This window comes from Melanotaenia boesemani, chromosome 14 (genome assembly GCF_017639745.1).
Source record: "Melanotaenia boesemani isolate fMelBoe1 chromosome 14, fMelBoe1.pri, whole genome shotgun sequence".
Lineage (NCBI taxonomy): Eukaryota > Metazoa > Chordata > Actinopteri > Atheriniformes > Melanotaeniidae > Melanotaenia > Melanotaenia boesemani.
In genome coordinates this window covers 31,059,926-31,087,446 of record NC_055695.1, presented here as the reverse complement: position 1 = coordinate 31,087,446, position 27,521 = coordinate 31,059,926, and the positions used below count along the sequence as shown (strand labels likewise).

The window sequence follows — 27,521 nt, the reverse complement described above, 5'->3', positions numbered from 1 at the left end:
CCACCTCGGGGAGGGATGGCATTAGGCTGTATCCTATCATCTTGATAAATAAAAAAAAAAATAATAATAATAATAATAATAATAATAATAATAATAATAATAATAATACATAATTCAACTAGATTTGTCTTTCAGTTAAAAAAGGGAACCTTGCCAGTTTTGGTGGTCCTGACTGCAACATCAGGTGTTTCCATTGATCCTAGAGCCGACTCAAAGCCACTTCTTCTGCAATTGTTTTATGTGGCATGGGATGGATGTCACCTTCATAATGCACTTGACCCTTAAGTGCTATTTTGTATTTGTTTTGTTTTTGTTTGTTTTGTTTGTTTTGTTGTATAAAAAGGCTCACTGTTGTATATGTGTTTAACAAGAGAATTAGAAACCCTGCAACAGCAAAGTTATAGATGTTCTACAGAACATTTGAAGATTTTCTCAGCCCCCTAACGACGTTTAATTTGGTATCCATCTTGCATCCGACCTGAAATGTGAGATCTGTGCGGTCAGTAAAAGTCAGCCTGATATTGGCTCTTGTCTTATGTCTTGCTCTGTCCCTCTCTTTATTTACTGACTTTCTCTGATTATCTTTGAATCAGCCATGGTGCATGTTTAAAACGCTTACTAGCATCCGACGCGGTGCGTAAAGCTAAACTCAGCTGCAACATCACACAGTGTCATGGAAGAGGAAAGTTGCAAAGTTTGGTTTCTCAGCTTTGGGACGCTGCTGGACAGCATCACTCCAGAAATGCACATAATAGATGTCTTATCATTATCTTAACTATTGTATAGTAAGATAGAAGAAGGCTGAAAATGAAACAAGGCCATGTATGGCTACACAGGGAAGAGACAGAACTGCAGTGGTTGAGAGAGCTCATGAGTCAATCACTGCAATTTTAACAACAAAGTACCATATTGAAAGAAAAAGAGAATATTTTCGGATTGTTTCACAGCAGTTATGCTCTAAAGCAAAAAATAAACCTCTTCAAAAAAACCTCCGCAGGAAAATGCCTCAAGGCCAGATTCTTTTTTCTGAAGGCAACTGAAGCAGATCTTCACACATTCTACTGTGCAGGCTTCACTGCTTTCTGTTTGTGCACAGTATGAACCCAACACCTGCAGACAAGCTGAACTGCAGCTCTGAGAAAACAGAGACTTTTTGCTCTTTTTATTTCAAACATTAGTAGACAATTAGCTGGATGCTCACAGGGCTTTTAGCTTTGGTGAAAACGTAGGCAACTAATTCCTTAAAAAGGGTCCCTTGGACCAAAACTTCTTCAGACTTATATAGATGTATATCTCCACAGAAAAATAAGTTTTAGAAATAAAATAAAATAGCAGTAGCTGCAGGGTGAGTGTAGTTTTAGAGATTTCAAAGAGTGCTAGCAAGCTGAAGACCTCTTTAACCCCGGTTGTTTTATCATTTTTATTATAGTTATTGTGTCTAAAGTGGATGTTAAATAGCTGTCATTAAATACCCAATACAAAATCACGTAAATCTGTTCTGAATGTCATTTCACCAGTGACTGCAATCAAGTTCTGAAAGTCTCTAATAAAATGCGAACGGGACAACACCTGCACAAACCAAAATATTCTTCTCAGTCTTTGAGGAAACAACAGAGTGAATGTGTTGCCAGAGTGAGGGCTTTTTTATATTAACTAGGGAATGGCAACCGATGGCACAAGCTTTGGACAAATTAAACTAAATGTGGTCTTTAACAGAACAATCAAACAGATTTAGTGTCATATCCATCATCTGAACCTCTGCTTTTAATTATCAAGACAAAATCAGGCTTTTTTGTTGTGACTGTAATAAGACTGACATATCTGTGTTGCTTTCATGTTACTGTGTTTGGAATAACAGCCGGTTTCCTATATTTTTCCTTTTATCTAAGAAAAAGAAGACAAGATTCATCTGTTAGCCAAAGGCAGCAATGATTAAACCGACCACATCAGGACATGCATCAGCGGTGTGGCACACCTTACCTGCCTCTTTTCTGCAGAGAACACCGTCATTTGCTCTCCACTTAATCATACATTCAAATAATGTGGTAAACCAAAAACCAGACTGAGAAACAAGGTGTAACTTAAAAAGTCAACAAGCAATACATTAACCACTGGTTAAAGAAAAATCACATCCTGTTATTTACATCCTGATGTTTTATGACTATGACCTTTAAACACTATACCAATCAATCAACAGAAGAGGGGAGAAGCCTTTTGGGAATATTTAAATCCACAGATTCTGAAAGTAGGACACTATTTATCCAAACAGAGTCATTATTAATAGCTGGACAGTCAACCCAAATTCATTTTCAGCATATTTTCCACATTAGCTCTTCTTCCTCCAGAACATATGCTCACACACACAACAAGGAGATAACTAATGAACCAGAGATGTCAAGTTTTTAAAACTAATATGATTCTCATAAAGACACAGCCAGATTGTTTGACCCAAAGTTTAAGTGACTAAAGAGGATGATGATGATGATGATGATGATGATTATTATTATTATTATTATTAATAATAATAATAATAATAATAATAACAATAAAAGGTTTGTCGTCTCATTTTGTTAATTATTTATGTAGCACACATGATGATAATGACACTGATATTTACAAAAGCTTTGGGCATAGAAACTGCCACAACTGCTGCTAGCAAAGTTTATCTGCTCCCATGAATAACTGTTTATTTTAACTTTATTAATCAATTGTTTGGCTGATATTGTAATGTTATCAACTACATCATGAGGACATTTGAAAATATAAAATATATCTCCTCCTGGTTCATGTTATCATTCTAACTGTTTTCATAGTGAGACAACAAAATAGACACTTATGCTAATTCTACAGTTAATACTAATGCTAAACTCCATCAATGATGCAGATCTGGTCCTAACTGTGTTTCAATTTTGCATTATAAAATTCATATATATATATATATATATATATATATATATATATATATATATATATATATATATATATATATATATATATTAAAATTATATAAACTTAACATAAAAAGTGAGTAAATGAGTGTTTGGTGGAATATTTTCTTTATTGCAATAATATTTATTTGTTATACTTTTTATATTGTTGGAAGCCTGTTTATTTCCCTTTTAATTTGTAAGAACAATGCATCTGTTAGATGAGCAGCAGTGTTGAGTATGTGGGTTGTGCTCATTGAAAACTTTAGCGTTGTCATCTTGGAGGATAGAGTTCAGTCCCAGACTGCGGAGATATGGGATCACCACTGGCTGCAGAATCTCATCTCCACATCTCTGCATTAAGATTTCTTCCAACGATGACAAGCCTAGTTTTTCCAGTGAGGGAGATGCTGTCCCACACCATTACACTACCTCTGCCAAAACACCGCTATCCTCCAAGATGACAACATTCACCCCCTTAAAACGGGGTTTATCAGGGACTACGTCCAGACGATGGATGACCTGCCTGCAGTCCTGACCTCCACCACACTGAACACTTGTGGGATCAGTTTGGGCTGCTGTTGGTACCAGAGAAGTCAACACAACCACACTGGCTTACTGGGGTCAGATGCTGGTTAACGAATGGGATGCCATCCCACAGCAGTGTGGGACCCAGCTAGTGACCAGCATGAAGATGAGGTACCAGGATGTTGTGGCTGTGTATATATCTTCCACATGATACTGAGATCCCTGTTTGTTAAATGAAGACATTGTTAACCTGCTGGTACCAGACGTCCCGTGGGCGGGACATGACAAATAAATATGTATTTTACTCAGTGTTGCTTCAAAGTACCTACACATATTACACACCACTGGAAATACTAAGATTCTTGAGATGTGAACGATATATACCATTCCAGGATAAATTCATTACTGCAGATTCAAAAAACGCTTATTACAAATGCAATTATTTTTTTAATCCATCCCAGTAACTGATGATGATGATGCAACAAAAAGTTGCATCAGCATCTAGTTGCATTAGCAGTGCTCCAGTAAAACAGTTGGTCCGCAACAAGTCTTATATTTATATTTTTAAAAAAGAATGTTTTAGAGTTAGGGTTAGATTTCAGTGGGTTAAACACATCTTGTTTCTTCAGACTTCAACCCCCCAACCCATTAAACAACACCAAACAAGAGTCGACAGCAGAATCAGCTGTTTCAGAGAGAAGACATACACATCCCACACTCTGCTGCTCATCCCACAAATACATTTTCTTTACAAATGTGGCTCCATTTTAAAGGGAAATAAACAGACTTTTTAACAGTAGAAGATTTATTGTCACAACAAAGAATTAATCAAGCAAATACTCATTTCCTTACTTTTTGTGTTAAATTAAAATGACTAAATTTTATTTTAGCACCACTGACCTTAAAACTTGTTAACTGCAAGTTTCTAGTCATTAAGCTTGTTGACAAGCTTTTCATTCATTTATTTTTAGCCTTGTTATTCATTTGAATGTGTAAAAACAGAAGAATCTCTGAATGTGCTGAAGTCTCCAGGCCCAGGATGAGAAACACAATAATAAGCAAGAGGAACACATTGTTTGCTGCTTTCTTTAGCATTTTGCTCTTGATTTTCTCATGAAGTGTTCTGACTCTGTATTGGAAATGGAATTTTCCAGACCAACAAATCAGGAGAAAGTTAATTTTGTTTTAGGCTTGTCTTAGCAGTGTACTCCTGTGAGATCTGGCAGCACAAATACCAATGTGAAAGCTAAATATATGATCCAAATATAACCTAAATAGCATTTACTTTGTTTTTCCCATCTACACAATGCTCACAACTCTTCAACCACACCCAGCAGGAAGTCTATACCAGTTTTTACTATGAGAACAACTTAAAATGTGTGATCTTTTTTGATTGTTTTGGATTCACAGAACCCTTCTCTATACATAGTCTATACCCTGTAAAAAATGTGGAACACACAACCAAACAAACCAACATAACAGCATGTCTAGGCCTAATTTTAAGTTACATGCCAGTGCATTTGCAGAAAACTGGGTGAATGTGCAGAATTGTACATTATAAACACAGATGATTCTTACAGGTATCTGTAATATCCCACATGTACTTGGTTTTTATGTTGTCATGTGTTGTCTTCTGGTTCCCTCTCATGCCAAAAGACACAAGCATGAAACTGGTTTCTATTATGGTACTGGTATATTTAGTACAAATTACTTGGCTGCATGCTGTATCTAACCATCCTCACACTGCATTGACCAGGACAGTTTTTGAATCTATAAACCAAAAAATTAACTCCTAAATTTTTATAAGGTACTTTCAGAAGGAAGAGCTACAGCTGCAGAATTAAATGTGAGTGAAAACAACAACCTTGTAAATTCAGTCAGAGTGACTAAAATCAAAGGAGGCAAAAGTTCAAGATGTGAGTGCAATGAAATGTATCAGTTCTTTAGAAGCCACTGACATAGCTCACTTGTGGAGGAGCAAGCCCAGACAGAAAGGGCTGAGTAATGAAGATGGATGCATTCTGTTATCAGGCAGCCACTTAGTGGGGCCTGATGTAACCTTAAACACTGAGGATAGCTCAGTTGCACAAAGAATCTAATTAATGAATAGCAGCCATGAAAGAGGACAAGGCAAGTGTGCATTTGCAGATGAATTCCAGACACTAATCAAACACTGTTTAAGTGGTTTGGTTTGTCTCCAAAGCAAGACGATATTTACAGAGGACTTAGGGCAGTGTTTGTATGCTGGCTTAATGATTGCATGCATCTTCTAGTCTTTCTATGTGTTTTTAGTGTTATATGCCTGAACTGAAGGATTAAAGATATGGGAGCTGTGTGAAGCTGTATGAGTCGTTCTGCACGTAGCAGATCTTCTATATTCCAGTTTGGCTCTGCAGCTGGATTGTTTTCATAAAACTGGTAATTGTAGACAGTCAGTGCACATGATGCTGTAATGTGAGCTTTGAGGTGCAGAGTTTAAAATAACAAGTCTAAACTATGTTTACAATGTTGGACATTCACCTTTCAAACTTCCAGCGATTTTCGGCTATTTTTGGTCCACCTGGTGTTTTTAATGTAGTGGTGGCAACATGAATGGGGCACATGGAATTAGGGAAATGTAGCAGACAAACTACTGTTTTGATAACTTGGGCTCTTGCAAACATTATGGTCCACACTCCAGATCACTTGGTGGCACTAATGCACCAATTCATTTTTGCCAACTGCCAAAAAGAATAAAGAAGAAGAAGAAGTTAAATTATTTTTCTAATTTATTATTTGTATGCCATACATATAAATTCTATAAATCAAATACTCATGTACTTATAAATAAATACAATTAAAAATCAAATAAAAAATAAAACCTAACAACTCCTGGTTGACTCTGCTGCTAAATGAAAATAAGGTTGGTGGTTCAGATACTTCAGCGCCTTCTGTTTGGAGCCAAACAAGAACCGTCCCAGCCAGATATCCCCTCTGATGATGTGTTAATGTAATCATGAGAAACACAATGGCAGCTCCATCTGATCGATGTGTTAAAGCAGAGCTCAAATCAAGACGCAGTCGTCATAGTTACTGGAATTAATCTTGTCCAACATGACGCTGGCTAGCTGAACTGCCTTAGTGGGTTAAGCAGTCAAAACTGGTTGAATCTACCCATCTAATCAGATTTATGTATTACTATGGCTCAGCACATTCCCATAAAAACATAAAAAAATGAAAAAATGAAAAACTGCATGGAAAATAATAGGATTATATCCATTCCTAAGGTTCTGATGACTTTACTGATTCCATGGGAACAGCAAACGTAACAACACTAAACTTTCGTTCTTATTCGTAAGGAACATGTAACAGTGGATAGAGATGATGGAAATATGACTGTCACTCTTCAATCAGTTAATAACAGTGTAGAATACAGAATAGATATCTTTTGTTATTAATACAGACTATATACAGTCGCCCTGAACCTGTCTTTCTCCACAGAACTGATCAGAACCAGGTCTTGATCCAGGCATGTATTATGATGACGTTGGTTAGCTCCACCCATCTCTTGTTTTTTTTTTTTTGTTTTTTTTTTGTAGTGGTCAGTACTTCTAGCAGACATGTCTGCAAGTGACTTCTTCATCTATTTTCCATCTTTTCCAGATTTACCTGAGAATATGGAGGGTGTTCATCTTAGTTTTAGACTTCCTTGGTTCTCTACAGCATTTTTTTGTAACTAAAGCCTCTTTCACGCTCAGTGTTAAATACGCATGCAGATGCAGGCGAGCTCTCTGTCCGTCTTCTGCCTTATTTATCTGCGTATTTTGGTCTGTTTTCAGAAAACTTACAGATGTGTACCCAGACGTAGCAAACGGAGCAGTGTCACCATAAACTGCGGGAGTACTGTGGACCAGTATAGCTCACATGCAACCAGCAAAAGAAGAAGAAGAAAAAGAAGCTGCAATGTTTTTAATGTCTGTGCAGAGCGTCACTTTCTGCTGTGCTGACTCTGTCTCTTTCTGAAAATGTTCATTATCATGGTCTCCTCCTCTGTCACTTTAGGTCCACCTCATTTGCTCCTTTTTTGTTTTTAATTTCTCCATCCATTTTCTCTGCTCAACTTTTTCCAACAGCACAGCTGCTCTGCTGCAGGTTTAGTGATGTAACAGTGAAAATGGTCCCCCCCCCCACCCCCCCCCATAAAAACATCATTCTTCTTTAGGTTATAAGACAAGTTTAAATCAAGTTGGTTGTTTTACTCATCTCCACTTTGTAAAGCACATCTGTGGTATTATGACTTTACTTTTGGCAAGTAATGGACAAAGTTAACCTTTTTTAGTTTGTCATGACTGGAGGAAGATATGGAATAAGTTTTTACACTTCATTCTGAATTTTCCAGCCAAGTTTCATCAGACCATCTAGATTTTATCAACCAAATCTGCTTCGACATGACAGGATCATTATGGAAACTGCAGTCAGTGATGATCTGAACTTTTCTCTTACCCAGTACCAGCTGCAGAGGAGTTCTCCGTGGCAGTTGTTGTGTTTCCAGTGGCAGACGTGGCTTGTATTGATCACCGCTGTGGTTCTGCTGGGGCTGGTTCCTTATGTTGTTCACTGCATGATGACGGCCTTCACCAACCCTCCTCCACCCATCACCTTTAAAGTGGCCGCAGTTTCTTTTGGTGTACTGACGGAGCTTCTGCTCATCAAGTAAGTATTTTATGTGTAATTCTTCATCTGTTTACCTTTACATATGGCTGAGTGACTGAACTACTTACTGCCAAATTCTTGTTAAGTAGCCTACTGCTTCCTTTATAAAAACATGCTGCTGCCTGACCTCCCTTTGTTTCACTTCTCCCTCATTTTCATATTGCTAATTGGAACAATACTTGTGGTACTGTAAACCATCAGTAAATGAAGAGTCTGTTTTTATTAACATCTAGCTTGTAAACAATGCATTGGATTCCCTTTGTAAACAAAATCTACTCTCTGATTAGAGAACATATGGTAGATACTGTAATCAGATTACAAATACAGGTTATATAATCAGTAATTGCTGAAAACAGTTGGTCAGGCTGCACATTTATGATAGACTCAAACTGAGTTTGGTGGAATCAGGCTTCATTATTTTATATGTTTTCAAGTAAATCCACCTTTTTAATGTGAAGTTTGCTTTAACAAGCAAATTCTTGGATCTCTACTGCTCCCCAATTAGTTAAAATTCACTGTAAAATATAATTATAGTGGTAGAAGTGACCCTCTAATTACCCTGAGCTGCATTTTGTGCCAGCAGCAAAATTAAAACTTGTCTTGTACATGTGTCCTTCCTCCAGTGTTTGTCTTAACTAGAGGAAGAGAGGCTGTTTGTAATTGACTCAACAAGGCTCAGAACCCCCCCCCCCCCCACCACCACCACCACCACCAACCCACCCCTACCCCATTAAATGCCTATACAAGGAATGCAGCAAGTCAACTGGTAATTAATAAATGTGGCGGCAGGGGGGGTGTGCTTCTACATCATTATGTTGTTGAAGCTCTCGTCCATGCTAGTAATGAGCTGTAATTCTGTGACAGGAAATTGGTTTGTTTACAGCGTGTCCAGCAGCCTCCAACGTGTTGCTTTATTTGCAGATCTCGACTGCACGTTTGTACTCACTGACTCAAAATAGGATCAAATAACAATAGTTTGTAAAGTTTCATTGAAGAACACGTTTGTCGACGCAAAGAAGAAGGTTGGTGGGTGCCCTTATTAGGATTGGTGGTCCTTACAGACCCATGCCCCATGGTGCTAGTGCTGTCTGGGATGTGCCAGCATCCTGCTGCCCCCTGTCAGTGTGCATCTCAGTCATACTTCAGCCCTGCGGGTTCAGCTCTTGTAAGGAGCGACCACCCCACCCCCCCGTAACCTCCACCTCCTCTGCCCAGCCCAACCCAGCCACCACTCTGCCTGTAAGTCTTCCAAACAAGAACCAGGCCAAACTAAACAAGCAAACAGCTCAGAATGACCTTTTATTGTTTGCTCCATGTTGGATCTATGATGTGTACTCATGGTCATTTATACTCATTCCTGGTGGATGCTGAAAGGAGCATTTTGCTACCCTCTGTGTTGATTTTAGCTGTTGATTGTTGCCATGGCTACAACATTACTGATGATAGGTTATTTAATGCAAACTCAACTTTATTCCTGTAAAAATTGTTATTCATTTGCTTCAGGTTGATACAAGAGCTTCTAAATTTTACCTCTAGTACATGTAATTTTGACTTGGGTGAAGCAGACTTAGTTATTATTAACAAAATGATTTGGTCTTTTGTCGTGTTATCATGTATTAGTCAAAAGCATTTCTAGCTGTTTCAGTGGAAAAGCATTTAGTTGTTGGATTTAAAGTCGTTTTTCATAAATATAGCTTTATTAATTTAATTCTTTCTCTTCAGGTCATATTTTTGTGTCCAGATTATTTATTTTTATTTATTTATATAGAGCCAATTTACAGCAATAACCGCTTTCATATAAATCGTTTAATAAAGACGACCTAGCTAAGAAAACCAACAAATGCTTCAAATCCTGAGCTGCACGAGGAGACAGTGGAGAGGAAAACCTCCATCACAACCAGAACCAGGAAGGAAAAAACCTCCATCACAACCAGAATCAGGAGGACGGCCATCATCTTGGACAGGTTTTGGGTGGAGAGGACAGGAAAGAGGGGTCAACAAGCAGCATAACTCTAATCCAGGAATTTCTGCTGAGTAAGAAGAAGAGAAACACAAATGAATGACAACAACGTCAGATATTTCCACATGGAAAGTAAAGAAAGCAGAAAGGAGCCCATCATTCAGCATTTAGACAACGTACAACATTAAAAGGAAAAATATTATTATTCATTTTATTATTATTATTATTATTATTATTATTATTGATGTTATTATTAAAGATTTTATTGTGAAATAAATAAAAGAAGCAAAGTGTTGTTGATTCACAAATCTGGACAAATTTATTTATTGTAAATGGACTAAAACATTTCCAAATGCATGAAACTCATGTCAGATTATGTCAAGTTAGGAACTTTTCACAGTATTTGCTCAGATTTTACTCTGAAGCATTTCAGAAAGAAGAAAATGGAAAAATATTTGATAGAGACATTGGGAAAATATCCATGTGAATTTGACAACATTTGGGATGAATGTCTCACATACAGATGCAAGTTCAGAAATGGGCTATAAATACAGAAGACACAAAACAAGCTGCTGACTTGGTGTCTCTGTTAATGTTGTTAAAAGTTACCAACATTCACTCCTTTTAGGATCCAGTGCAACTTATTTACGAGGTACTTACTCACACTGCACACTAGGTATTTACTGGTTGGGCATGTGCTGAAAAACTCTGCTTACCATGAAGGTGCCTGTCTGGCTTTGGTGTGCCCTTCTGCTGCAGGTCTGTTAGTGGACACATTCATGAAGTCACATGGTATTTGTCAGGCTTGAGCTGCCTTTAAGAAGGCTGTCACACAATATGCGCCCTCTCCTTCCTTTACTGTCATGGTGAGAGTTTGTGGCGCGGAGACAGAGCCCTGACCGCGCAGCTCTGCTCTGTGAATTTTTATATGCCACTGCCTGGAGGTTAGAAACTCTCATTATGCCGTGTTAGATTTATTAAAATAGATTATGGAAATGTTAATTAAGTCATTAATTACATTATTTAAGCAGCATTGACAGATAAGGAGTGTGTGTGTGCGTGTGTGCGTGTATGTGTGAGAAGGAGGGAAAGGGAGTTTGGTGATGGGGGTGGGGGGGAGGTGGGGTGTCGAGCTCCCTGGGTGGTTTAAAAGGATGTGATTGGTGACAAGGGACACTGTGGAGATGGCGTCTAACTGCGAGTGCTGACATGATACAAAGTGGCCTACACTGCTCTCTCACCTCACGCTACTGTCTACAGCGGTTTGCAGCTTGAGGACTGCTCACAGATTTGCCTTTTTTTAAGAATCTACACTCATAGTCAGAAAAAAAGGATTTGGGGGTGGAAAACTCACCTAATGTGTTCCACATTCTTCTGTCAGAAAACACTGAGACAAAAATATTTTGCTGTAACATTTAAGCAAAGGCCACAAGATGCAGTTCCACCATTTCCAAAGGAAAACACAGCAAGGAAGTTGTATGTTTAAATGATTAATAATGATGCTCTTTTAAAATAAAAGAACAAAAATCTCATATATGACAAAACATATTGCAACAGATTGCTGCATATTTCTAAAACAAATCCTTTAGTTTTAGGTTTTAGGTCTTGCGCACACAAACTCGGGTATTTGGTCCTGCATGTAAACACAGTTTTGGCGCTGCAGCTGAACATGTGGGAGAACGACTATCAGGCTGAAGATTCTTACCATCTCCAGCTGGAATGTTATTGTGTGAGCTGGAAAACTGGAACTTTTGGCTCGACATGTCAGATTGTTTGCTGCACGCACTGGGTGACAGTGGAAAGAAAAACTCCTTTTTAACTGGAAGGAAAAACCTCCAGCAGAACCAGAACCCAGCTCAGGGAGGACGGCTATCTGCCTTGACCAGTTGGGTCGGAGAGGACAGCAAAGAGAAACCAACAACCACCACAACTTTAGCCAGGAAGACCTGCTGAGAGAGGAGAAATATGTCAGCGATGCGAACACTGTCATATATTTATACATGGAAGATGAGGAGCAGAGAGATGATAAGGAAGAGCTCAGTGCATCACGGGACGTCCCTCAGCAGTCTAAGCCTATGGCACCATAAATAAGTATAAGATTTATCAAAAAGGAAGGTTTTAAGCTTGATCTTAAAGGTAGAGAGAGTATCTGCCTCATGAACCCAAACTGGGAGCTGGCTCCAAAAGAGAGGGGCCTAATAGCCGAAGGCTCTGCCTGCCATTGTACTCTTAGAGACTCTGAGAACCACAAGTAAACCTTTAGTCTGAGCATAAAGTATTCTGTTGGGAAAACCAGGAACTCTGAGATCTTTAAGATCCAAAAGAGTTTGGTCATGGAGAGCTGTATATGTGAGGAGAAGAACTTCTAATTCTATCCTGGATTTAACAAGAAGCCAATTAAGAAATCCTAAAACTGGAGAATTATGATTTCTTCTGCTAGGTCTCATTAAATTTAACATTGTTAAACTACATTTAACAATGTTCTACTAACTACTAACAATGTAATATACTAATAACAATATTCAATATCTGCTGATAAAAAAGTAAAAGGCTAAAATGTTAACTAACTAAAACTGGACTAAAATATTGACAGTTTTTGTTGACTAAAACTAGACAAATAAAATGATATTTTCTTGGACTTAAATGAAAGATTAAAATGCTCAACTAATAAAAATGGGATGAGGTTGACTAAATGTGATAAAAACTAATAAGCGCAATTGAAACTGGACTGAAACTGAGACTAAATTTAAAAATGGCTGATAAAATTAACACTAGAGCAAACCTCCATGGCCACTCCAAGACCCTGATGAGAGTATAGAGCTGGTCCACTGTTCCACGACTGGGACAAAAACCACACTGCTCCTCCTCAATCCAAGGTTCGACTACCCGACGGACCCTCCTCTCCAGCAGCCCTGAATGGACCTTACCAGGGAGGCTGAAGAGTGTGATCCCACTGTAGTTGGAGCACATCCTCCGGTCCCCATTTTTGAAGAGGCTGTCTCAACAATAGCGGCACTCAATGTCCCCCGCCTCACCCGGGACATGGTTGAAGCTCTGCCGGAGATGGGAGTTGAAACTCTTTCTGAAAGGGGACTCTGCCAGACGTTCCCAGCAAACCCTAACAACCCCTTGGTCTGCCAGGCCTGACCGGAACCCCCCACCATCTGAGCCAACTCCCCCCCAGGTGGTGATTATTTGACAGCTCCACCCCTATCTTCACCCAAGTGTCCAAGACATGCGGCCGCAAATCCGACAACATGACTACAAAGTCAATCATCAAACTGTGGTCTAGAGTGTCCTGGTGCCAAGTGCACATGTGGACACTGAACAAGGTGTTCGTTATGGACAGTCCATGACGAGCCCAGAAGTCCAACAACAAAACACCACTCGGATACTGATCAGTGTGGCCATTCCTCCCAATCATGCCCCTCCAGGTCTTGCTGTCATTGCCCACGTGGGCATTGAAGTCCGCCAGCAGAACGAGAGAGTCCGCGGAAGGACCAACACCCCTCCAAGGACTCCAAAAAGGGTGGGTACTCTGAACTGCTGTTTGGTGCATAAGCACAAACAACAGTCAGGACCCGTCCCCCCACCTGAAAGCTATGTATATGGAAAATGTACAATTCCTCAAAGAGCCTAATTCAAATGATGGTGGTTGTTCCCAGCATCTGCTTCTAAAATTTGGAGCAACAAACAAAATAAGAAGTTTGTAAAAGAGAAACACACAGAGAGACTAAGGAAGGCCTTAAAGTGTCAGAGAGGAAAACTGAAACTAATATCATATCTGGACAGTCTTATTATTTTCTTTTGTGCAGATCCAGCAGTCCCTGCAACAGATTACTTTCTTCCTGGTCAAACACCTTAAAGTCATTTTGCATTAATTATCCGCTTTTTTTGTCTAGCTTCCTCATTCATTGTCCACATTGTCCTCTACCTCCTTTTTTTCTTGCAGCCTCACTCTTTCAATTGGCTATCCAAAGCCACATCTTTGTTTTCCCTTCTCACTTTGAACCAGCATTTGGTTGGCTGCTGGGAGTTAGGTTAGATCCCTGACTATAGGTTAGATCCCTGGCTGAAAGTGATAATGGATCAGTGCTGGTCAAAGAGATGATGCCAGAAATGTGGTTTGTGGCAGGTCCTATGATGCATTTAAAGACTGTGTTAGGAAAAGCATTAGATTTCCAGCATTGGTGATGATATGGGGCTGATGTCGGGTAAAACACTGGGGAAGATAGTAGTCATTACCTCTATGGAAAATAGACAGGTGGACTCTTATTCCCTCAATCAAATGTTGGTTTAGTGGTGAAATCAGTAGCTTTTCTTCAAGTAAGACATAAAAACTCAATGACACGGGCAGCATGTCATCTCAACCTGGTCCCATCTTGCAAAGCTGATCTGTCAACTTCTCTACAGCTGGAGTGTAAGTGAAGAACAATATTGTTTTACATCAGTGCCTCAAAGAATTTGGGCCACCTTTAAGCTTAAAAAAATAATATTGCTTTATCCAAAAAACTGAAAGAGTTTTATCACCTTTTTTAGGATATTTTACGAGGCCTGAATGTCAAGCTGTTAAATGGAATAGCTTCATGTTATGTCAGAAATTTGTTTATTTATTTATTTTCTTTACAACATAAAATAAGCGAATGAACATCTCTGAAGAGAGGTGATTCCATAATTTTCTTTTGCCAAGGGTTGTAAGATGAATTACCCACAAGCTGATACTATGGACTCTCTTATCTCTTGACAGTTTAGTTACCACAAAGCACAGAAATGTGTTTTCCAATTCTCTGAGAATTGAGCTTTTCTTTGTGCCATCAAACCTATATTAAGGGAGGGAAAATTGCTCTGATCACACTTGATAAGAACAAATGATAGATGTTGTAAACAAGCAGAATGCTTCAATTCTGATGTGAGCCATTGATTTGCCTCAGCAGCCAATTACTATGTGGGCTGAGGTTATCCATTCAGTCAATCTGCTTGGAGAAACACCCCCAACCCCCTCCCCACCCTCTGTGTCCATTGTACTTTTTTTGCTCTAAAATGCTGGATTAAAATGGTATTATTAACTGTTCTAGGTGAAAAGTTGCATTTAGAAATAATGAGTCTTGATTCCTTTGGCCTTCCATCAGGGGGCCAGGCAGCACTGAAAGGTGTATGTCTTGATATTAAGTGGCTGCTGATTGTAGGAAATGATACGATGTGTAGCTGTTCAACCACCTCAGAGTCAAGCTATGACGATTAGCCCCTACATCAGTCACATGAACCTAATGATAATGAACTGATTGTGCAGATAGTTAGTATGCTCAGCATGAATCACACAAAGTACATAATTCTCCACCAATACTAAAAGAGGCTTATATCTGTCTGTGACAGAATAAGCTGTAACATGGTACACATCACAGCTTATTCAACATAGTTTGATTTTATTTGCATCTTTCAATATTTCGTCCTCTGTGTTGCTGCATGTTTTGGTTTCCTTTCAAATGCTGCTATAAAAAACACATTTTTTTTACATATCGAGAAAAACTAAGCGCATGCCACGATTCAACAGCTTGTGTAGAAGCATCTTAACAACAATAACTTGAAGTTATCACTTTCAGTATGATGTTGTCAATCTCACATTGTTTTGTTGATTAATTTTGACCCAATCTTTTTTATCACAATGCTTAGTTTCGTTAAGGTTTACAGGTCCAGTATGTATGAGCAGCTCTCTGAAGGTCCTGCTACAGCATTTTAATCAGATCTGGACTTTGACTGGAATGGTGCAATATCTTATTTAGCCATTGAGTTGTAGATTTGCTGCAGGGTTTGGGACGATTGGAGTACTGTTCATTGCTATTGATGCTTGCCCTCTTCATTTCTTCATCCACACAAGTTTGCCACCTGGATTTGTTCTGGATTTCACATTTTCATTCCATACTCATATCAAGCCTGTCACCAAAGCAACATTTTTCCATCTAAAAAATATCTTTCAGCTTTGATTGTCACTCTCTAGCTCTGTAGCTATGATTCTCATCCATGCCTTCATCATCACCCAGCTGATTACTGCAATGAGATGCTGCTTGGGATTTCCAGCAAAAAGTTTGATGGGATCCAATATGTCCAGAAATCAGATGCCAGACTTTTGACATCAACTAAGCACTACCACTCTCATACATCTCCACTGATCCATTCACAAATCACCTACAACAGTGATCCCCAACCCTGGTCCTCAAGGCCCACTATCCTGCAGGTTTTAGATGTTACCCTGCTGGAGCACACCTTATTCAAATTAAATAGATCTCTGACAAGCTCTGCACAAGTGTGCTATTGAGTCATTAATTTTAGTCAGGTGTGTTGCAGCAGGCAAACATCTAAAGCCTGCAGGACAGTGGGCCAGGAGGACTTCTACTAAAGTGTTTGAATGGGACACAAAGGAGCAGCGGATCATCATGCAGAGGAATAAAAAAGACTGTGTCGAGTATCTTAAATAGTTCCTAAAGACAAGGTTTGACTGGACGGTTTGGTTGCATCATGTCAGGATGGAAAGCTATCTGGATTAAAGCAGGAGTCTCCCACGCACTCTAAAGACTTAGTTAATGGGAGGGCAGGGAGTCATTAATAAGATTAGGATTATGGTATTATACTAACAACATTATTTGGGAGGAGAGTGAATGTAGCTAATTAGACAGAAATTTGTGGGATGAAACCTGAAGACCTTAAATCATCTTACATCTCTGCTCATGGTGGCATGTGTTTTTATCTCTTTTTAGGTGTGTGTCGAGTTACCTTAGTGGTCGATACAGGCAGGCTGAGCAGCACGCCTTCACAGTTCAACCCAGAGGCAATCTGGACCGCTTGGATCCGTCTGAAGAGGCTTCAGCTGCAGAGGGTCAGGCTCCATCACCAGCCTCACCCAGTCGGGGAGAGGAGAAGAAAGTGGATGCGTTAAAGAGTGGGCATCTCTGCTTTCTCTGAACCAGAGGGAGTTTACAAAATTTAGAGTGATAATAAATCTTTTCAGTTTGAGATGTGTCATACGGTCATTTGAGGGATATCAGTATATCTATGTGATTTTTGTGAAATCTTAGACTTTGAAACCTATTTTTCGTTGTGTCACACAGCCTTGTTTTTCCACAGCATAAAGCCTGACACTCTCGTTTTATTCCAGGAGTACATAAGCACAAATTACAAATTGATGATAAAAAAGAGAGTGCATGCATGTGTGTGTTCAGTCTCAGAGAGGGAAAAAAAATCATTCTCCTTCTTTAATGATGCCCACACAGAGACAATGGGGCGCCGCTCTGATTAGTGTCACCTGTCCTTATGCATCTCATCAGCTCCATTATGGCTCCATCTCCCATGCTTCTTCTGCTAATTGAATAGCCCGTGAAGTGGTGACGAGGACGGGGGCGAGAACAACGTCTGTCCCACTGCTGCTTCAGAAATGAGAGGAAAGCTTTCAAGAGAGACATGAGCTGTGGAAACACAAACCATTATAAGACAGATAGAAACGTGCTAACAAGTAGCACTCATGTTATATTACCATCATATCCAGAACAGATCCTTTTTATGGATAACGGCTGCGAATTAGCAGCTGATTTATATATTTGGTGAGGGCGCAGCATCTCTTCCCAGAATCATATTTTTCATATAATTCTTGGTTAGCTTAGCTTATAAAGGAAAAACAGAGTCAGTGAAGCTTTTCTTTTTAAACTGTAATTGTGAGATTGCAACAAATTGCTTTTACATGAGCTGTCTTTGATTTAAGTGCTAGGCATTCCTTAAATATTCAATTATTTTTTTAAGGTCCAGAAACTGAAAAAATAATTAAAGCTGGAGCTTAGTAACTCCTTTTTTGTCTGTGGCTCTTAGACCTCAAATTGCTGCTATTCAGGACTTAATGCTGCTTTTATCTACCAGAAAGGCATTGATTTTCAAACTTCAGAACCAGGGGGCCTAAAAATTAAAACAGGAGAGGAAAAAAGGGAAAACAGTCGAATTTCCTAGAGAGTTTGTCAACCATGATTCAAAAGTGCATCTACCAAGTAAAAGTTCAATCTTTAGAAAGGTTATTTTTTATCTAATGAAACAATATAGAAAGTGTTTATGTAGTATTTTTAGCTTTTTTCACTTCACATGCTGTTGCAAAGTAACAAAAAGTTATGGCACCTCTGCAGAAAAGTGCTGCTTCAACTTTTAAAGAAAATACAAAGTTAGATGCTCCATAGTCTCAGCAAGCATGAAGACATTATTTTTTCAAACACTTTCTTGGTGTTTGGAACTTGTAATTATTTATAGTAGAAAGAAGTGCTGAATTCAGGACTAAACTGAGATTATACTTGCTTTTAATCATTTGTGTGCATGTTTATCTTGGCTGCCTTTTGCACTTTGTGTTTGAAGCATTGTTTGTGCACATCTTCATAAATTCACAATCTGCAATCTGTGAATGACCAGTAGGGGGCAGTGTAATGAACAATTTGTTCAGTTGTAAGGTCACAGGACGACCGCAGTAAAAATGACGGAGAGTTTAAAAGACAAGTTTGTTGATCAAGTATAAACTTACCAACATCTAGAAGTCCCAGGAATTTTGATATCTCCCTAAAGTCCCAGAGAAGGGTCGAAAGACCTTTAGTCCAAACTGACGACTCTGCTGGCAAAAATTAGCATCTCTTCATTTGTAAATGCAGCCATTACCTGAGGAATGCACCCATTGCATCCAGCCCCTCCTTGTTACCTTGAAACGTCTGGTAAATTCTGTGGCAGTGGGGGATGGTGGGCTGAGGGGGATAAATAGTAGCTAGTTTCACCTCCAACAAATAGAAGGAAGCAAAATGCAGAGGCGGCTTACAACTCAGCAGGCATTGGACCTGATCCTCAGCGATACAAACCCTTGTGACTCAGATGGAGAAGAGATACAAATTCAGCTGGATTCGGACTCTGACTCTGAGCAGTCTTCAGGTAAGATTTGAAACTATTATTGAACTTTTTGGTATGACAAATTTCTTTCTTTCTGCTTTGTCCTGTACTGTGAGTTGCAACACTGGAATTTCTCCATTTTGGTACAAATAAAGGATTTTTTTAATCTTATTTCCAAAACATCCTATTTTCGTCCTCTGAAATTGTGAAATTGTTTACCTTGCAGATGATGAGACTGCTCCACTGCCAGAAAAGAGGGCTCGGTTGGGAAGTGAGAGGACAGAGATGGCTAAAGATGGCACAGTGTGGCATGAAGAACAGCTGGGGACATGTCTCAATTTCACCCCAATAGAACCATACGGCACAGATGGAGAGCCAACTGCTAAGGCCAGAAGAAGTATCCGGACTCGTCTTCAAAGCTTCTTCTGTTTTATAACACTTGAAATGCTTCGTAGCATTCAAGAATGGACCATTCAGCATGCACGGCAAAAGGAGCAGGCAGATTGGTTCATGAACCTCCCAGAACTAATGGCATTTATTGCAATTATTATCTTGCGGGGGGTGAAGAAAGTTCCATCACTACGTGACAATTGGTCAGCAGAGCTGGGAAACCCACGAATCATTGCTACTATGGCCCGAAACCGCTTCCAAAACATCATGCAACACCTACGCTTTGATAACATGTTCACACGCAGTGAGCGAGTGGAGACAAATAAGTTTGCTGCAATTTCTAATCTGTGGGAATCTTTTGTCAATAACTGCATCAGATCTTATAACCCTGGTCGACACATCACTATTGATGAACAGCTTTTCCCGACAAAGACTCGCTGCAGTTTTCTGCAGTACATTGCAACAAAACCGGACAAATTTGGCATTAAGTTTTGGCTGGCTTGTGACTTGAAATCAAAGTACATTTGCAATATCCTGCCATATCTTGGCAAGGACCCCAGTCGTCCCAGTGGAGAGAGACTCTCTGAGAGTGTAGTGATGAGGCTGATGGAGCCGTTCATGGATAAGGGCAGAACTGTAACAACAGACAATTTTTTTACATCGCTGTCCCTTGCGCAACGACTGCTTAGCCGGAAAACCACCATCCTTGGCACAGTCAACAAGATTCGCCGGGAAATTCCTCAGTCAACTAGACAGAAGGACCACACTAAATTCACCACTCGAGTGTTTTCCACCACTGGTGCAACACTCACAGTATATGCGCCGAAATGGAAAAAGACTGTCTATCTTCTCAGCAGCATGCACAATGTGGTTGAGACTGAGAATACCACCAAAAGGAAGCCAAACACTGTCACACAATACAACACCACAAAGTGTGGTGTGGGTGTGATGGACCAGATGGTGCGGGAGTACAGCGTGCGTGCAGGAACACGGAGATGGCCAGTCGCCGTGTTCTACAACATGATCGACATGGCGGCACTGAACGCTCATGTTCTTCATAAGGAATGCACCGGAGTGCAGGAGAGAAGAGTGGACTTCCTGGTTGAGCTCGCGAAAGAGTTGGCCAACTCTCATGTGAGTCAGAAGAAGGCACATAAGGAGCAACTGCTTCAGCAGCAACCTCCCACACCTAGCCCTGGGAAAAGGGCAAAATGTCAGGTCAACCATCGATGCAAGAACAATTGCGCAACTGTAAGATGTGTTGACTGCTACAAATACACATGTGGCAAATGCAGGATGGAGATACCATGGAAGTGCCAAGCATGTTTGGACTTAGCACAGACGGACTGCTGAAAGAGCAGAAAAGCCATTCACACAAGGGCATGCCACTGTAGCCTTGTGTAAATATTTGTGAAATTGTTTCATTACTTGCATTATTTTAACTGTTTTGTTGTTTTTTTTTATGACAAAAATAAAAAGCATTGGAAAAAATTCACAGTTGTTCTTTTATATCTTTGTCATGTTGACATTTATGCCCTCTTGACTTAGACACTAATGCTTCTGGACATTTTACTCACAGACCCTGCCTGTACCACCACAATCAAAAAATGTTCATTTTAAATATTCAAAATTGTTCATTGCTTGGGCTTTTTGGACATAAGGTACATGAACATTGGGTTAGAAAGTTTGAAAAATTGGTCAAAAATTCTGAAAAATTTGTATTTTTTCATTTGTATGAAAAGAGGAGAGCTGGACCTTTTAAAGTGATTTTTAAAAAAAATATGAATTCATCATTTTGTCATATCATTCTAAATTGTTTGCTTTTTTATTGAAGGCCCACAATGATTATCTTTTTTTTTTCTTCTAAAAGCACACAAATGTGTCGAGGAGGTATATATCATATATCATATCAAATATATTTTTAATTATTTGAAATATACTAGAATGCAGGAAAACCTTTCTGATTTCTGTTTGAGGTCTACTCCAATCTCATACTCAGGGGACCAAGCAGTGTCTCAAGCCAAGCTTTGGGCAAAAGTTGACAGTCCGGTTTCAAGAGTCTACAGTGTCTCCCCTAAGTATGCGCCCTCCTGGGGTGTGCCAGTAATTGACTCGTCTACAAACAAAAGAAGCTGTTCGCAGCTTAAGACAGGATTTTAGCTAAAATCCTACTGGTCAATCGACCCATCTCTGGGTTGTAAAGGTAGAAAGGTCCATTGACCCCTCTCTGGGACTTCTAGTGTTAAGATGCACCACTGCCAAACGCTGACTTCCTCTGTTGTTGTCATGTTTATCGTTTTGTTTACACTCAACAAATTCACCATTTCTATCTAGTCTGAGTCCTTAATGCAAAATCCTCTAGTAACAAGTGTCATACACAAGCAAGTGTGTGAACAGTTACACTCATAATGGAGCTGGTTGCATGATTGTCCAGCAAAATGCACTTATAAACAGATGCAAATATATTAGCTGGGCTATATGACGTCACATAGGCACAGACCTCTATGTAGTTGTGCAGCTCTGTTGTCGCTTTCTCAACGTGAAATGAATAAAAATGCACTAAATAAAGCCAATGACATTACAATTTTTTTTCTGCCCTGACAAAGTTTTTCCTCAGTGCCAGAAGTCCTGATGCAGCTGTGCTCCTTTTAATGTCTATAAATAAATGTTCCTCTGTAACTGTACTGCATAGTGCTGTCCTGTACTGTGTGATAAATACATGGATGTTGATGCTGTACATCAGGGTTAAATCACTATACTTTTTATATATGGAAATAAATAAAAATGGAGGCATGCCTCATATTTTTACCATGAATAGTTTTGCAAGTCTTTCTACATCCAGTTATGAAAAAACACGAGTTCTGTTTCAGGACTAGGTGATAAAATCTCTTGTTTGATTTATGAACTTGAGATGAGTGGAGGATGATCCTGCAATCCGGAGGTCTTTCAAGTGTGGTGTTTTTGGAGTAAAGGGGGGATGGATGGAGGGTTACAAGCTTCACCAGGGTCATCAGTTGGGCACTTTCCTTCACCGGTGTAGCGATGATAGGCCCACAACACCTCTAAAGGGCTCATCAGCAATGTCAGGTGTGCCCCCCTCAGATTCTGACCCTTTTCAAGTGCTGGTTTTATCTAGGGTCCCAGGAGGTATCTCTCCTTTTCAATCAGAGCCATAGACTTGCCTGTTCAGCTGTACTAGCCCATGGCTTTGTTAGCTTGGCGTTGGGCTTGGCCTAAGACTCCTATGTCCCTAAGCAGCCTGGTGGTTGACTTTCCCACAAAGCCTCTGCAGCCAACTTCGACTGGGCAGATCTTGGCTTTCCAGCCAGCATCAGCTGCCAGGCCTTCTCCAAAGCATCCTCCCAGGGCACAGTAAGCTCTATGGTATAGACTGTGTGAAGTGAGGAGGACCAAAGCACAAGGTCTGGTCTGAGGTTAGTAGTGGCAATCTCAGATGGAAAACTAAGCCTCTGATTCAGATCTTCTCAGTTGGCCATAGTCTGCTGTTGCACTGACCCTGGGTTTGGTTTGCTTTCCACCTTCACTGACTAATTCTGACTGGTGCAGTGCAGGATGATGATGGAGGAGGTAAGGCATTGATGTGTGTCCATCTGGTCTCCAGCGTAGCTGCCAGACTCTTCAGCACCTGGTTAGGCTGCCAGGTGTAGCGACTTTGTCCTGCAGCCAACCAGAATGTGCTTCAGGTTTGCTCGAGATAGATTAAGAGAGCATCTAGGTCTTCTCCATACCACTTATTGCAGTTACTGGTGGAAGTGGAATGTAAAAGGAAGCTGGTTTGAGGTGCTTCCACGCCCCACAGCTCCCTCCCAGCTCATCCACTGACCTTGCCTTGCTTGTGAGACAGCTTTTGCACACCTCGTAGTCTGCTCCTGCAGGCAATATTATTCATTTGTGCAAAGAAAACTTTTAAGTTTGATTGTGTAAACATTGTTAGCCGCAGCATCAGCACCGCTCATGACAGGCAGCTTTTTTGGTTATCTACATGTGTCTGAGGCTAATGTTAAGCCATCATTCTCACACTCGCTCTGTCAAACAAGGAGCTCTGCAAGCTTATCGACATCAGTCCCTCTCCATTTCACCTCTCGACCACCAATGAATGACTCAGCTGTGCGCCGCCTTGACTTGGCCCTCTACAAGAACAGAATTGGCTTTGCATTAATATGTCACACTGATTTTGCTGTTAAATGCCACAACAACAGTGACCCCCATGCCTGTATGGTTCTGAAGCTTAATTTGTGCGTGCGAGGCCAGATGGACACTTTCATGAGTGTATGAGGGTGGATTATTCTGCAGGCTACATCTGGGACTCCACATGGTACAGCAGACTGCAGTATGAGGAGCAGGCGGGAACGTGAGGAGCACCCACGACAGAAAGGTTACAGGACCAACCAGCAAAATGAATAAGTAAGAGAAAACACTAGTTCTGAAAGAGCATGGTAAATGTTGTAAATCAATCTAAATAAAAAAAAACAATGGTTTTAATAAATTAAAGCATGAATCATACTAATTGAAAATATGTGAGTGGCTCATATTAATTTAGCTCTGTTATATTCTACTGTTTTAATTGCTGGATGGTCTACTATGATCACCATCAACACTCAGCAGCCCCTTTATCAGATTCATTCAATATTTAGTTAATGCATGCATCTAGCCGAGAGGAGCCCAGTGTATCATGGAAAGTCCCGCAACAGTCTAGGCCTATAGCAGCATCCCTACTTGCCTTCTCGGTCCCTGAGGTCAGCTGACCAGCTCAGAGGGGACAGGACCTTCTCCGTTGCTGCTCCACACTTGTAGAATGATCTGCCTTCACATATCAGAAAGGCCCCTTTATTTGTATTTATATTGATTTTATTTGTGTGCAGCACTTTGTTTCAGTTGTGGTTGTTTTAAAGTGCTTAACAAATAAAGTTGGAATGTTATGATATGATATGATATGATATGATATGATATGATATGATATGATATGATACGATATGATGATATGAGATGGTACGATATGATATGATATGATATGATATGATATGATATGATATGATATGATATGGTACGATACGATACGATACGATATGGTATAGTACGATATGATATGATATGATATGATTTGATATGATATGATATGATATGATATGATATGATATGATATGATATGATATGAGATGATATGAGATGGTACGATATGATATGATATGATATGATATGATATGGATGATATGATATTATATGAGATGGTACGATATGATATGATACGATATGATATGATATGATATGATATGATATGATATGGATGATATGATATTATATGAGATGGTACGATATGATATGATACGATACGATATGATATGATACGATATGATATGATATGATATGATATGATATGAGATGGTACGATATGATATGATTTGATATGATATGATGTGATATGATATTGTATGATGATATGATATGATATGATATGATATGATATGATATGGTACGATATGATATGATATGGATGATATGATATTATATGAGATGTTACGATATGATATGATACGATATGATATGATATGATATCGTATGATGATATGATATGATATGATATGATATGATATGATATGATATGATATGATATGATATGATACGATACGATACGGTATAGTACGATATGATATGATATGATACGATACGATACGATACGGTATAGTACGATATGATATGATATGATATGATATGATATGATATGATATGATATAAGATGGTACGATATGATATGATATGATATGATATGATATGATATGACATGATATGATATGATATGGTACGATACGATACGATACGATACGATATGGTATAGTACGATATGATATGATATGATATGATATGATATGATTTGATATGATATGATATGATATGATATGATATGATATATGATATGATATGATATGATATGAGATGATATGAGATGGTACGATATGATATGATATGATATGATATGATATGTATGATATGCTATGCTATGGTACGATATGATATGATATGATATGATATGATATGATATGATATGATGTGATATGATATGATATGATATGTATGATATGCTATGGTACGATATGATATGATATGATATGATATGATAAGATACGATACGATACGATACGATACGATAAGATAAGATACGACACGGTATAGTAAGATATGATATGATTTGATATGATATGATGTGATATGATATGATATCGTATGATGATATGATATGATATGATATGATATGATATGATATGGTACGATATGATATGATTTGGATGATATGATATTATATGAGATGGTACGATATGATATGATACGATATGATATGATATGATATCGTATGATGATATGATATGATATGATATGATATGATATGATATGATATGGTACGATACGATACGATACGATATGGTATAGTACGATATGATATGATATGATTTGATATGATATGATATGATATGATATGATATGATATGATATGATATGATATGAGATGATATGAGATGGTACGATATGATATGATATGATATGATATGATATGATATGATATGGATGATATGATATTATATGAGATGGTACGATATGATATGATACGATATGATATGATATGATATGATATGATATGGATGATATGATATTATATGAGATGGTACGATATGATATGATACGATACGATATGATATGATACGATATGATATGATATGATATGATATGATATGATATGAGATGGTACGATATGATATGATTTGATATGATATGATGTGATATGATATTGTATGATGATATGATATGATATGATATGATATGGTACGATATGATATGATATGGATGATATGATATTATATGAGATGTTACGATATGATATGATACGATATGATATGATATGATATCGTATGATGATATGATATGATATGATATGATATGATATGATATGATATGATACGATACGATACGGTATAGTACGATATGATATGATATGATACGATACGATACGGTATAGTACGATATGATATGATATGATATGATATGATATGATATGATATGATATAAGATGGTACGATATGATATGATATGATATGATATGATATGATATGATATGATATGACATGATATGATATGATATGGTACGATACGATACGATACGATACGATATGGTATAGTACGATATGATATGATATGATATGATATGATATGATATGATATGATATGATATGATTTGATATGATATGATATGATATGATATGATATGATATGATATGATATATGATATGATATGATATGAGATGATATGAGATGGTACGATATGATATGATATGATATGATATGATATGTATGATATGCTATGCTATGGTACGATATGATATGATATGATATGATATGATATGATATGATGTGATATGATATGATATGATATGTATGATATGCTATGGTACGATATGATATGATATGATATGATATGATAAGATACGATACGATACGATACGATACGATACGATAAGATAAGATACGACACGGTATAGTAAGATATGATATGATTTGATATGATATGATGTGATATGATATGATATCGTATGATGATATGATATGATATGATATGATATGATATGGTACGATATGATATGATTTGGATGATATGATATTATATGAGATGGTACGATATGATATGATACGATATGATATGATATGATATTGTATGATGATATGATATGATATGATATGATATGATATGATATAATATAATATGATATGGTACGATATGATATGATATGATAAGATATGATATGATATGATATCGTATGATATGATATGATATGATATTGTATGATATGATATGATATGATACGATATGATACGATACGATACGATACGATACGATTCGGTACGATACGATACGATAGGATACGATACGATACGATACGATACGATACGCATACGATTTGATATGATATGATATGATATGATATGATATGATATGATATGATATGATATGATACGATAAGATACGATATGATACGATATGGTAGGCTATGATATGATATGATATGATATGATATGATATGATATGATATGATATCTTATGATATGATATGATAAGATGT

The 27,521-nt window shown here is 38.4% G+C and overlaps 1 protein-coding gene across 2 annotated transcripts in view; it reads left to right on the top strand.

Moving 5' to 3' along the window:
• LOC121652696 overlaps nt 1–18,771 on the top strand; it is a 92,229-nt gene extending 73,458 nt beyond the window's left edge. For both annotated transcript variants that reach the window (XM_042005618.1, XM_042005616.1), the window contains 2 exons: nt 7,942–8,147; nt 16,860–18,771. In XM_042005618.1, the coding sequence (XP_041861552.1) occupies nt 7,942–8,147; nt 16,860–17,064 (411 nt within the window). In that variant the 3' untranslated portion in view covers nt 17,065–18,771. The remainder of the gene's footprint in view (nt 1–7,941; nt 8,148–16,859) is intronic.
• Nucleotides 18,772–27,521: the final 8,750 nt, after the last annotated feature.